Source organism: Pipistrellus hanaki (genome assembly GCF_964339955.1).
Source record: "Pipistrellus hanaki genome assembly, chromosome: 3".
Taxonomy (NCBI): Eukaryota; Metazoa; Chordata; class Mammalia; order Chiroptera; family Vespertilionidae; genus Pipistrellus; species Pipistrellus hanaki.
Window position 1 is genome coordinate 23,368,479 of NC_140505.1, and position 14,703 is coordinate 23,383,181.

General features: G+C 44.8%; 1 protein-coding gene across 13 annotated transcripts in view; it reads right to left on the minus strand.

Annotated features, from left to right (window-relative positions):
* Positions 1 to 14,703, minus strand: part of SLC20A2 (solute carrier family 20 member 2) — a 94,689-nt gene that overhangs the window by 12,401 nt on the left and 67,585 nt on the right. For all 13 annotated transcript variants that reach the window (XM_084876497.1, XM_084876498.1, XM_084876505.1 and 10 more), the window contains 3 exons: positions 6,394 to 6,510; positions 3,916 to 4,119; positions 1,984 to 2,575 (listed from right to left, as the gene is read on the minus strand). In XM_084876497.1, coding sequence (XP_084732623.1) covers positions 1,984 to 2,575; positions 3,916 to 4,119; positions 6,394 to 6,510 — 913 coding nt within the window. The remainder of the gene's footprint in view (positions 1 to 1,983; positions 2,576 to 3,915; positions 4,120 to 6,393; positions 6,511 to 14,703) is intronic.

Genomic DNA, 14,703 nt, shown 5'->3' on the forward strand with positions numbered 1-14,703 from the left:
AGTCACAAAGAGCCAGCTCTCAAGTCTGCTTCTCACTAGCTGTGTTATCCTGGGCAAGAAATGTCACGTTTCTGAGATTCCGATTCCCCATCTCTGACTAACATCACCGATGACCTCAAAGGGCTGTTTTAAGAAGGATTAGAATCAATTACAAATGGTTCAGCACGGAGGCCTGGTATGAACTTGACCTTTTAGTGAATAAATAGAAGCCCCCTGTTTACTGTTACATTTCTATTTCTAGGACACTGCTTTTATCAGACCATATCTTTACTCAAAAGCTTCAAAACCAGCCCCAAGCTGTAAACAAATGCTCTAACCTCTGGTCAGCTGTAGCAGTTACTGTCTCAACTCTTCCTTTGGCCCTGAACTACTGTTTTGGAATGGTTTTTTATTTCCCCATTAAATGTATTTCTTATCTCCAGTTTAAACTCCTGAAGGACAGGGACCCAATTCATCACACCTCACAGTACCAGGTCTTCAATAACAATTCTCGAAGAGGAGAAGGAAGTAGGATAGGTCCAGGGAGGGGCAGTCAAAACATTAAGATTGATTAAAATAACTTGGCAGCACCTCTATAAAACTGCAAAACACAAAATGTCCAAGCTTCCTGTCTGCTGGAGGCTTTTTTTAAAAAAAGAACAGAAATGCAGTTGTACATGGATAGGTAGTGCATAGAAACACATGGATGTAAAGTGTAGAGTCATGTAACTGGGCAATAAAAGAGTGCAACAGCCCTAGCGGGTTTAGCTCAGTGGACAGAGCAACAGCATATGAACTGAAGGGTCCTGGTTTTGATTCCAGTCAAGGTCGTGTACCTCAGTTGCAGCCTCAATCCCTGTCTCCGGTTGGGTACACGTAGGAGGCAATCAATCAATGTGTCTCCCTCACAATAATGATGTTTCTCTCTCTCTGTCTCTCCTTTCACTCCCTCTAAAAAAATTAAAAAAGAGTCAATGGAAAAACATCCTCGGGTGAGGATTAACAACAAAAAGCAACACTAGGCCCTGGCCAAGTGACTCGGTTGGTTGGAACATCGTCCTGTGACCTGAAAAGTTGTGGATTCAATTCCTAGTCAGGGCACATACCCAGGTTGTGGGTTCAATCCCCGGTCTGGTCATGTATGGTTGGCAACCAACTGATGTTTCTCTCTCACATCAATGCTTCTCCCTCCTCCCTTCTTTCCTCTCTAAAATCAATAAACATATCCTCAGGTGAGGATTAAATTTAAAAAAAAAGAAGCAACAATAGCATGTTTTCCTGATTTGGATAGAAATGTTAGCCATGCATAATGATCAATAGTAACAGTAATAGTGACAATGCATAGATACTGGTTACGGGAGGAGCACTGTCCTAGGCACACTATAGAAAGCATCTCATGAAAACCCCATGACAGTTGGTACTAGTTTTTCGCCATTTTACAGGTTGAGATACTGAGGCTTTGGGAAAATCAAGTGACTTGTCGCTAGCTGCCTAGCTGGTAAAAAGAGAAACAGGGTCTCTCGGTATCTTCTTACATATTTCCTACGTAGTCTGGGACTCCATGATCTGATAACCTTACAGCCTGCCCTCTCCCTCTTTGCTCCGCCTTGCTTTTCCTAGAACACACCGGGCATATTCCTAGCTCAGGCCTTTGCACCTGCTGTTCCCTCCTCCTGAAATGCTCTTCCTGCAGATGCTCACATGGCTGGGTCCCTCCACCCTTTCAGTTCTCACTTAGTGAGCCCTTACCTGAGCTGTCTATCCAGCACCGCAATCCCCAGCTGCTCCAATCTCCTTTCCAGTTAATTTTCTTTTTAACATCACTGCCCGGCCTGTTATATTACAAGTGCTACTTCATTTACCTGTGTCCTGTCTGTGCCCCACCCTCACCAGGACTGGCAGGGATTTTTGTTCCCTGTTTGCTGCTGTATCCTGGCACCCAGAACAGTGCCTGGCACACGCAGCCCCTCAATACATACTTGATGAATGAATGAGTCTCCTTACCTCACATCATTGCCACCATGTGCAAAGGATCCAAAGCAGGCAGTGAGGACCTGCAGGAAGTGGAACAGGAGGTGGACCTCGGATGTGTCTTTCTCGTCTTTCTCTTCTTCCACAGGGTCCTCCCGCGGCCGCGCGGGATCTGCCAGCTCCGACGCCAGCTTCATTTCCACACCTCCCTCCTCGGCCTCGATCTCCGCCTCGGCTACCGCGTTGCAGTAGCTGGAGTAGCTGTCGTAGCGAAGTCTCTTTTTAGAATAGGACACGGTGTCACCCACCAGCTTCTCGCTGTCCTCGGGGGCGGGCGACGGGTCGATGGCTTTGAAGGTCGAGTGGACCGGCATCCCGCAGATGGCCGCCGTGTAGCACGTGTAGCTGTTGTTCCGCCGCAGGAAGCGATAGTTGTTCTCGGGGGCGGGCTTCTCCTCGGAGCCCCGGTCCGTGTGGATCCTGTGCAGCAGGTCTTTGTAGAGCCCCGAGTCCTTGTGGACCGTGTGGTACACGTGGCCGTCGCTCCTCGTGTGGCCGTCGAAGCCGAAGGTGCCGTTGGAGATGGGCGACTTGGTGGAGCCCTGCGTCATGGAGAGCGCCCTGCCTGGGAGGGGCAGACAGAGCCTTACTGTCCGGCCTCAGGAACAGAAACCACGTCCGAAAGGACATACTCCCCGCTGCTTCAGGATGCTAATCTCTGCAAGGCTGGATTGTGGGTGATTTAGATTTTCCCCCACATGCGCTGAAATCGGTTTGGCTCAATGGATAGAGCATTGGCCTGCGGACTCAAGGGTCCGGGTTCGATTCCGGTCAAGGGCATGTACCTGGTTTATGGGCAAATCCCAGTAGGGGGTGTGCAGGAGGCAGCTGATCAATGTTACTCTCTCATTGATGTTTCTAAGTTTTTATCCCTCTTCCTTCCTCTCTGTAAAAAATCAATAAAATATAATTAAAAAAATAAATAAATAAAAATTTCCCCACATGCCTTATTTTCTGAATGGACTATAAAGGACATGTAATATGGATAAAATAAAAAAGGAAACCAGTAAACATAAGACAAAAAGGTAAAGCTAATAATAAGGTATTTTTGAAATGACATTATTTTTCTCTTAAAAAGTGTCTTCCAGAAATTACTACAGCATTCTTTCCTGTTTCTAGTAACTAATAAAGGGAGAATCCGGTAAGGAACTTACTTTAGGAAACTTCATATAAAAGGGGCAAAGCCCAGCTTCCTGGGAGGTGGATATTCTAGGTGCACGTGAAAAGGCCAACGTGACTGTGGAAGGCAGTGTCTGTCAGCTCCTCAGGCAAAACTAACGTGCTTCCCGGGGCCAAGTCTGAGGCCGCACCCAGCAGAGCGGGTGCCAGGCCCCACCTTGAGGGAGGCGGGAAGCTGCCCTGGCAGGCCGGGCAGAGGCTGATGCTCGCCCACCATCATCTACAAACTTTATGGACCGAAGGACACGCCAGGGCAGGTTTGATGTTTTCAGAGGTTTCTGTGATTCTACGGCGGGAGATGGCCCTGGCTCCAATTTTAGCTTTCTCCCTGTGCCTTAGAGGGAGGCATCCTTTCGAAGTTGGATAAGCCAGCTTCTGGCAGTTAGGTAGCTGCACCACCAAACAAACAAGCACACACTCAGCTGAACGCACACGCAGCTGGGCGCACAGGCAGCTGAGCGCACACGCAGCTGAGCGCCCTGGCACCACTGTGCCCTGGCGCCTGATGGACTGTGAATAGTTCCTGGAAGGAAAGCACAGGACAAGAGGAATTCTGCTGTGCTGAAGGAAGGCCGGTCTCCTGAGGGCCTCTTGAGTCTCTGGGTTTTCTCAAAACATATAATGGGGGGACACTTCTGTGCCCTGAAACCCAGCCACCCACATACAGGCCCCGCTGCTTACCCCGAGGAACGGCTCATGGCCACCATAGGGCTCCTGTGGTCTTACCATAAGCCACCCGGGGGTGGTTGATGGCGGATGTGCCTTCCGGGGCCACAGGCGTCTCCCCAGCGGACCCCGTGAGAGGGACGGTGCTGTCATCACTGGCCTTGGCGCCGGGGAGCTCTTTAAATACGGGGGACTCCGCTTCCGGAATTTTACTGAGGCTTTCGTCAGAGACTCGCGATAAAGCACCTTCTTTTTGTAATTTGCCTAAAGAAAGTACAGTCATAGCTGAAAATTTTAGAATTCTTGTTATTAAAAAATAAATATAAAAAAAAATATTTATCTTTATACCTTAGTTCTTACTTTGGAAATGAAACAAAAAAAAAGTAACAGCCAGACAGAGAAAATGGAGAATTCAATCGATTGTCTGGAAAACTTAGGCCAGAAAATTCAGCGACTGAGGAAAAAATGGGGGTGTAGGGCCTGAATTATCTCATCAAAAACCAGCAAAACAGAGATGGTCAGATCTGATCCCCAGGGTCCCTGTTCAGAGTAGGATTCTGTAATTCTATAACCATCTAGGGCTCGCCTTCTATTTTATTAAACTAACCTCAGAATCACTGAAATGTTTATCCTTTTTGTCTTCATTGATACTGTTATAGTCTGTTTGGTTTTCTTCTATTCAATAAATTATTGGTCTCAGAATTCTTCAAGTCACTAAATCTTAAGAAACAAGTAAATCATTTTCCTCAAAAAACAAAACAAAAAAAAACCCACCACCAACAACTGAAGATTCTACTTTGAAAAATCATTTACTTTCTAAAGAAACAATAGATTTTTAAGAAGCCTTTTTATAGCTCGCTAGCACTCTTCTGAGTCAAATCTGTTCTGTGGCGCTACTAATATAATGATTTTGTAAAATTCCCTGAGCAAATGTTTAAGCTCTCCCTTACAGCAATGAAATGAAAATGCTCTTCTTGGCTGAAGACACACGTAGTTTCTCTCCCTATCATCTCTCTATCTCTGAATCTACCTAGTCAGACAGATAGATTTTTAAAAACTAAATTCTTCTTACTTACTACAGGGAACAAGAAATGTACATATAGATCTATTGGCCTCAAATTGCTTATAATCTAAATGAGAGAATATTTGCTTATCTCATACACACACACACACACACACACACACACATATATATGTATATATATTTATATGTGTGTGTGTGTGTGTGTGTGTGTGTGTGTGTGTGTGTATATATATATATATATATATATATATATATATATATATATATATATATATTTGAAGCCTAAGTGACCGTTATGACGGGTCGACCGAATGTTCGGTCGCTATGATGACACACTGATCACCAGGGGGCAGATGCTCAACTCAGGAGCTGCCCTCTGGTGGTGGGTGCACTCTCACAGCCAACCTCCTATAGTTCCCCCCCCCCCACCCCTCTCCCCACTGGTTGGCCCCAATTGCTGGTCAGGCCAAGGGACCCTACCCATGCACAATTTATGCACCAGGCCTCTAATTATAATTAAAACAAAAACTGTTAACACAGGAAAATAGCTCTGGCAGCTTTCTAAGCCATATTCTTTTCTTTAAAAACTGTTTTCACTGAGGTAGAACTGTAGAATTCATACATTTTGAATGTCCAGGTAGATGCCCTGTGACAACATAGGAGTATACCCTATACCCACTCCTGCATTCAGACAGTAATTTCTCTGATCCTGCAAAGTTCCCTCCTGCCCCTTTGCAGTCCGTCTCCTGCGGCCCCGCACTGGCCTCGGCAACCAGTGATTTCTAGAGGTCAACTTTCCCTGACATCATACGGCATGCACTCTTCTGTGTCTGGCTTCTTTCGCTCAGGGAAAGGCCTGGAGGGGTGTCCTGTTGTGCCCACGGTGGTAGGCAGTTCATTCCTGTATTCCAGTCTTCTAATGTACGAATAGACCACAACTTGGTTATCTATTAACGTGTTAATGAGCATTTGGGCTGTTTCCAGTTTGGGGCAATTACGACCAAATGATTTGTGTACAAGTGTTTTCATGAACACACATTTTCATTGCTCTTGGACAAACACCTAGAAGAGGGATAATTGGGTCATATGCTAAGTGTATACTTTACTTCATAGGAAACTGCTAAACGAATTTCCAAAGGGGCTGCACCACTTTACATTTCACCATAAATAAAGTTACTCCACTTCTTCACCAGCACTTGATATTGCTAGTCTTTCTACTTGCGGGTGTGAAGTGGTACCTTAGTGTGGTGTTAGCTTGCACTTCCCAGATGACTAAATGTTCACCAGGCTGGAGGAGCTCCCTGGCATAGGTAACTTCCAGCTATCCACGGCAGCTAGGGCCTGGCTGTGTGAGCCAGGCCCAGGAGACAAGGCCTGGACGTGTGTCGCAGTGAGTGTTCTAGAGTTTCCCATGCTTCCACTTCCCTCTGTTAGTACGGGTAACTGTGCATCACATCGGAAGTCTTGGAACTCATGAGCACTTTTTTATATCAGAAAAATAAAAGAGCGCTTACCTGCTATTTTCCTCCGCATCCACGGACACACAAAGAGCCACACGAAAATGGCGAACAGCAGCGCTACGCCAAAGGAGATGAGCGCTATTGCCCAGATGGGGAGGACCAGGCCGAGCACTGAGAACAGAAAGGACAGCAGTGGTCTCAGTGGCAACTTTCTGAAAGGTCAAGCCTCACAGCAACATACTTTCCGTCCCCCTAAGCTAAGCCAATCAATCACCTGGAGTTTGTGTTTAATAAAACCACAGCCAAAAACAGGTGCCATGCTTTTCAGGACAGAAAGCTGTGTGTTTAAGACACATTTTACCTTGTGAATATGTGTTTAAATTGGCCCTAATCTAATTATTAAAATTTTACCAAATTTGCCCTGACCGGTTTGGGTCAGTGGATAGAGCGTTGGCCTGTGGACTGAAGGGTCCCAGGTTCAATTCCGGTCAAGGGCATGTGCCTTGGTTGCAGGCACATCCCCAGTGCAGGAGGCAGTTGATAGATGTGGCAGTTGAGAGATGTTTCTCTCTCATCAATGTTTCTAACTATCTCCCTTCATCTCTGTAAAAAAAATCAATAAAATATATTAAAAAAATTTTTTTTTCACCAAATTGGCACAAGCAGCATATTAAGTTGGCAATAAAATCATTTACATCTTATCTTAATATCTAAACTCCCAAGTGGACACATGTGGCTAAGAAAGGAGTCCATAACCTCATGTCCTATCACCAACCCTCTGGGTGGGAGAGGCTGAGGTCTGGACGCTGCACAGAGCCGTGACTGCCTGCCTCTCTGGCCTCGCACGGGTCAGCCACCCTGCTTTATTTATTTTTTTAATATATTTTTTTATTAAATTATTATTTTTGTACATATACACTTGCCCCCCCTCCCCAGAATTTTGTGTCCATTGGTTGTACTTATATACATGTATACAAGTCCTTCGGTTGATCTCTTATCTCCCCCAGATCTCCCCAACCTCCCGGCTGTAATTTGACAGTCTTCTTGTTGCTTTACTGTCTCTATACAGCCACCCTGCTTTAAATGGACATGTCACTCCGACCACATACATGAATCTCTTTAAAAATCAGCTTAGGAATAAAAGAGTTTTAAAAGGATCTTGACCTTCAACTTAACTCGTCTTTGTAGTATCAACTCATAGAATTACAACATAGAAAAACTTTTCATTAGAAATGCGGTAATGCACTACTGTGCAATTACATCAGCCAACAGAAGGGTAGGGTGTACATGATTTAGGAACATCCTGTTTTCCTGGCACTGTAACATCTCCAGAGCTCGTCACTCTGAATCCTTGTCTTCTGTCACTGGTGGCAACAGGCACCATTCCACACACACTCACAGGTGTATAACTTAAACACGTGTGCTTACACAGGGGCACATAATAGGCATACAAGAATACCCATGAGAGCACTATTTGTAATAGCAAGAATTTGTGAGACAACTAATATATGCATCCTTAGGGAAATGTGAAATAGTTATAGTCTTAAATCATAAAAATGAGGTGGATTTATGTACTGATAAGGAAAGAGGCCCAGGATCTAGTTAAGTAAGAAAGGCTGAGTGGGTAGCAGTATGCACAGCATGACCCAATTTGTGTTTTAAAAAGATAACGACCCCACATTTACTCCGATCACATGTGTAAATGTGTAGCAAAAGGTCTAGAGGACACAATGGTTACTCCTGGGGAGAGATGCGAAATTAGAGGGGGCTTTCAATTCTTACTACATACACATTCGCACTGGTAAATTGGAAAATATATAACAAACATGCACTTTTGTAAATTGTTAAGTGTTTTTAAAAAGTGTTAGAGGAGTGAACTATTTAAAATATCGCCCTCTGCCCAGCCAGCATGGCTCAGTGGTTGAACATCAACCCATGAACCAGGAGGTCATGTTCGATTCCCAGTCAAGGCACATGCCCGGGATGGAAGCTCAATCCCCAGTGAAGGGTGTGCAGGAGGCAGTGGATCATGATTCTTTCTCATCATTTATGTTTCTAACTCTCTTTCCCTCTCCCTTCCACTCTGAAATCAATAAAAATATATTTAAAAAAATAAATAAAAAGTTGTCATTTGATTAAATGAATCTATAATGAAGCAAGCTTGTTACATATGTAATGGTTTTATATATAGAAACCAACTCAAAGTTATTCAATTAAGGTATCATTAAATACTAGAGGCCCAGTACATGAAATTCGTACACTTTAGGGTGGTGTCCCCTAAACCCAGCCTGTGCTCTCTCACAGTTTGGGAGCCTTCAGGAGATGTCCAACTGACAGGTTAGGCCCACTCCTGAGGTTCCCACCACTGCTGCTGCACTCACCAGACGTAAGCCTGGCTCAGGCAGGGCTTCTGGCTGAGTGGTGCTCCCCCTGTGGGAGCATACTGACCACCAGGGGGCAGCTCCTGCATTGAGTGTCTGCCCCCGGTGGTCAGTGTGCATCATAGCAACTGGTTGTTTTACAGTTCAGTCGATTTGCATATTAGCCTTTTATTATATAGGATATTTATTGGAAATTGTAAGAGGTAGAATAGATAGTTAATACAATACCAGGAATGAATTAGCATATATAAATGTGAAAAACAAAACACCAGAAACACCTACTTCATCTATAGCTAAGAGCACACTGGGGGCTAGGTTGTTTCTTTTCCTGGGTACCTCAGAAAGTGGGGGGCTGGTGTGGGGCCATGTCCCTTCAGCTGGCAGCCAGCTCCAGCCCTGGCTCTGCCCCAGAATCCAAAGCTTGGAGCTGCTTATAAAACCACTGGGGGCTGACCTCACCAGGCCATGCTTGTGGGCCATGGCATCCCAGCTTCTGCTTTCTGTCTCCATGTCAGTGTCTAATACATGTGACAGAGCTGTTTCCTGCCAAACTGAATGGTAACTGTTAATTACCCACATCAAACTGACCACCCAACATCAACACGCATCACTCTTACAGCTTAAAAGTACTTGGTTTTTGAAGAGGTTTCCCCTGTTTCCTTTGGCTCCTGGTTTAGTTGGTGGTAAAATTGTCAACTGTGCTGCTTTTGACTTCATTGTGTTAACCTGACCTAAGAGAGGCAAGCCATGGATACTGTGGGGAGAAACAATTTGAGAGATATTTGCTCCATCCATGCCAAGCAGAGCCCACAACAAAAGCCGAGAGGGCTGCTTTATGGGCCTTTTCCAAGCCCATCTCCACACTCACTGCTGGGTTCGAGCAGATTCCAAGGGTGTCAGGGCCAACATGCCTAAGGGTTTCCTGAGGTCAGTTATAAGCTTCTGATCCTTTTCTTAGACAGAACCTTTACTCTCAGAACCGCCTTTGCCATTGGTCTGGCCTGGGTCATGGCCAGAGACTCTGAAGTTGCCCTCCCAGTCATAAGGCACTGGATGGGAGGGCAGGGGATAAACATGTACCAGAGGGAGGGGGGCAGGATTAAGTAAAACATCAAGGAGGGACAGCGTGAAGGAAAATAGGAGAAAGTCATTGATAGTGAGCAAGGTCAGGGGAAAAGAAGAGACAGAATTTATTTTTATTTTTGTTAATCTTCACCTGAGGATTTATTTTTTTCCATTGCTTTCTAGAGAGAGTGGAAGGGAGGGGGAGAGACAGTAAAAGAAACATCGATGTGAGAGGAACACATGCATTAGTTGCCTTCCACACCAGCACTAGAGATTGAGCCTGTAACCAAGGTATGAGCCCTTGACTGGAATTGAATCCATGACCCTTCAGTCCACGGGCTGGATACTCTATCCACTAAGCCAAACATTGTAGCTAGAAGGGGCAGAATTTAAATCCTACCAAATCAGTAACATAACTGAGCATCCAAAGAACATGAGGATTTGTTTTAAAGCTTCCATATGAGAAATGCAAACTGACAATTATCTATACATATAAAAGCCTAATATGTAAATTGTCCCCTTGGGAATTTGATCACTCACTATGATGTGCACTGACCACCAGGGAGTGGTGTAAAATGAAGGAAGGCCCTGCCAGCAGCGGAAGGAAGGCCGGGCTAGCAGCTGGAAGGCCCCAATCAGCCCTGATTGCCAGCCAGGTCTAGAGACCCTACCCATGCACAAATTTCATGCACAGGGCCTCTACTTTGTAAATAACTCTAAATTGTAATAAATACATCAAATCCAATTTCATGGGTAAAACATAATTAAATACAAAATGTCAGCAGAGAAAAGCACTGGAATCAATGTGTATCTGAGGGAGAACTTTTTCTCCTGGAAAAGTTAAGGCTGAGTTACACATAACAAGATTTTTGACAGGAATACTTGGTATTGAATTGTCTTCCCCTGAGGATCTCAAAATGTTTTGTAATAATTACACCTTAGGAGGGCGATAAAGCACGGCTTGTCCTTCACTCTGCGGACAGGCAAAGTAGGACACGGCTTGAATTGCTCCAGCTGCCGCAGCCCAAAGCGCTGCCAGGAACCAAGGCCGGGAGCTCTGAGCCCGACCTCCGCTCCAGCCGTTCAGGGGCCTTTCATCTCCAGCCCTTTCCCTTCTCTGAACAGCAACGCTATGATGAACAGTGATTTAGCTCCAACCTCAAGCATCATTACAATCCTGTTCCAAATGCCCCAAAGATCAGAAGATTCAAGTGACTCAAGCAGTAAGAGAGCATTTCAGAAACGAGCACAGTCTGCCAGAGTCATTGCTTTGTTACACCTCTTGCTTTTCATCTTTGACAGTCATTATTAGAAACTACAAAATAACTAAAACCGTTATACAACCAGTAAGGCTTCAGCCCATATTAACTCCCTTACAGCCCTACGCATCAGCCTCTCCTTACACTTTCCTTCTTTTCTCTCCCTCCTTTTAGTATAATTTATAATATATGCTCACTATAAAAATGTCAGCAGTAAAAAATCGTACGACGTACAAATATAAAATTCCTCACCACACTCCCCTCTTGAACCCACTCCCCAGAGAGACACTGTTAACTACCTGGTGTGTCGTTTTCCAGGCATCATCTAGATTCAAACCACACAGTGTGGAGTGGTGGCCAGAAGTCTGTCCCCCTCTTTTCTTTAACTTAATAGATGCAGAATCTTACCGTTCTGTACTTTCGATTCTCACATAACAACACACTGTCGACATCTTTCCACAGTAACACACATACACACATTTACCTCACTTGCAGAATCACATTTTACCAGCCCTCTCTTATCGGGTAAACTAAGTTAATGGTTTTTGTTTAGCTTATTTTACATCAATTTGTTCAAAGCATTGAAAAGAATAATAGGCATAAAAGATCCTGGAGCAACTTTAAGAAAATGAAGCATTCTTTTGAAATTAAAAATGCTATTTCCTCTTATAATTGGGATTTCCCCCTTTTTCAAACCAGGATTTATTTAAAATAATTCTGAAAAGGAAGTGAATTCAAATCACTCTGCTTTGAATCCAGCTTTTGGTGAAAATTGGAGGCTCTTCTCACCCAGGGCTTCCTGACCTGGGGTCAAGAGTCACTGTCGTGGAAACATCTGGTTTCTCTAGAGTAGGGGTGTCGAACTCAATCAGAGAAGGGGCCAAAATCTAAAATCCAGCCTAAATCGCGGGCCGAATGGTTTACTGAACAGTCATAAACTGACAATGTCATAAACTGACAGCGGAGTGCAGTAATGACAGCGCGGTGCGGGCCACATTGCAAGGCCTGGCGGGCTGGATTTGGCCCGCGGGCCTTGTGTTTGACACATGTGCTCTAGAGCTCAAAACGTTGCAATGGTAGCAGGGAATAAGGAGACCCTCTGGGAACAAGCTCCTTCTTACAAAGCCAACAGGGGCCTGCAGGGGTACTGATGCTCTCGTTTCCCGGGACAGAATCAGAAGAGCAACAACTGAAAGAAGACGAGATGAAGGAGGAAGGGGAGGAGGAGTAAGAAGAGGAAGGAGAGAGGATGAAGATGGAGGGGAGGAGAAATTGGAGGTGTTGAGAGGAAGGGGAGAAGGAGGGAACAAAAAGGAGAAGGAAAAAGAGAGGAGTAGCTAGAGGTGTTAGAGGAAGAGGAGGAAGCAGAGAGGAGGGGGAGTGTCAGCCCTGTTTTAGGTACAGTCTGCTCTCAAGAAGCCAGAAACCAAGCCTGGGTAAGTTTGAGAACTCATTTGCTGGCAAACAGAGCGAGCAAACATTGCTAGTGAGAACTTTGAGTAGTACCTCTTACATCAGAGCTGTGATAAGGGAGCAGTGTTTGTGGTAGAAGATTTTGGTGAAGAATGACTACAGCAGTGGTTCTCTATGTGTATCGTGTACAGGATCACCCAGATTCTGGTACCACACAGACTGTCAGGCTGTAGTGGGTCTGGGGCAGGGCCTGAGAACCTGCATTCTGACAGGTTACCGTGAGAAGCTGGTGCTGTTGGTCTGACTTAGAAGTTTTGCATACTGTGTAACTGCTGGATGCTTGGTTAGGAGAGCTGCCTGCACTACTCAGAGAGGCATGCAATGAATTTCACCATTCATTCTTTGGACACCGAACAAAAACCAGGCCCCATACAACTGAGGACTTTCTCATTAAAAATAGACTTCAGGCTTGTATCCAACCCAAGTGAGCACTTTGTTTCCTAAAGCTATTTTTGCTTCTTGCAAATTATTTTTTAAAGGACAAAAACATGTGAAGGCAATTTTTTAAGGTGCTCCCTTGGTCTTTGAAGTGTAAGACTGACGTTTATTTGAGAAAAGTCATGTCAAATGCAAAGTAAAACAAATCAAACTAAGTCAAAGACATAAACAACTTCAACATAACTTACGAATGGAGGAATAGAGGAAATCAAAATAAAACACGGTAACCCAACATCCAGCCAATCCCATGGAATCCATCTCCAGGCACAAAAATGCTATTCATCAAACCCCTTCAAAGCGGATTGGGGTAGGATTAATGCCGGCACTCGTTGTTGTTGGAAAGCTTCCTTCTTTCCTTTCCTCTCTGAGGCCCCTCTGAAGTGTTCTAGGGAAGAAAGGGGCCCCCGAGGAATCACTCCCAGCATGGCAGAAAGACAGACATTACTCTGCAAGGAGCAGTCTGACCAAGTCAATGCTGAAGTGACTCTCAGCTCAGCCTCGTCACCACACACAACACCCCGGCTATTTATGACACAGCTGGCCAGGCAGAGAGGCCCCACGTGCAGAAACAGTGCGTAATTCAAGTCTAGTCTGAAGGGCAGAAGTCAACTTTCAATGTTTAAATAAAAATAGGATTTAAACTCACCTACAGGAGATTTTAGAAACATTCCCCACAAAACAAAATATTTGTAAAGTCCTTTTCTGACTTTAGTGGAGGAACAAAATGGTGGGTCCTTCAGGCGTGACCCCCTTCTTCCTCCTCCCCTGGGCGAGCGCCCCAAACGTTAAGAAGGAAGTATGTTACACCAGTAAGTGTGGGGAAAATAGAAAGACGGGATGACTCAGGATATGTTGGCAACTTAAGGCTGAAAAGATAAAGCTACTTAACATTGATGTAATAAACTAAGCCCTAACACATATGAAGAGTTATGATGTGCCAAGCGCTGCACTAAGTGTCCTGTTCGCATAATCTCATGAAACACAGCGTCCCTTTCACGGAGTCCTACAGACGTCCTTACTTTATGAGACGGTCAGGAAAAAGGATGTTCTTTTTTGTTTGTTTTTTTGTTAATCCTCACCTAAAGATATTTTTTCCTTTGCATTTCAGAGAAAATGGAAAGGAGGAAGAGAAGGGAGAGAGAAGGCAAGAGAGAAGAGAGATTGATGTGAGAGAGACACATCGCTGACTGGTTGCCTTCTGCTCTCGTCCCGACCGGGGAGGGAACCCGCAGGTATGTGTCCTTGACTGGGAATTGACCCCATGACCCTTTGGTGCACGGACCAACACTCTAATCATTGCCCCATACTGGCCAGGATGGAAATACGTTTTTGACAGCATCCAACCAAGAATTTAACATTAACACTCCCATTCAGAATATTGTTTGTGCTTTCAATTGGATAATGATCTTCAAGATACTTGTACATATTTTTTAAATCTTCTTAATTAAAGAGGAAACCACTTTCTTCATACCTCCTCTTTATTAAATATACAAGTTTCAAAATATACTGAAAGCCATTTTTTTTCCCCTGAGAGGAAGTGAGAGGGAGAGAGAGAGAGGGAGAAACAACGATGAGAGAGAATCATTGATCAGCTGCCTCCTGATCACCCCAGCTGGGGGTCAAGCCTGCAATTTCCTTGACTGAAACTGAACCCGGGACTCTTCAGTCTGCAGGCCAATGCTCTATCCACTAAGCAAAACCAGCCAGGGTGGCAGCCATTTTAGAAAGAGAGTGATGGGAAGGGAAAG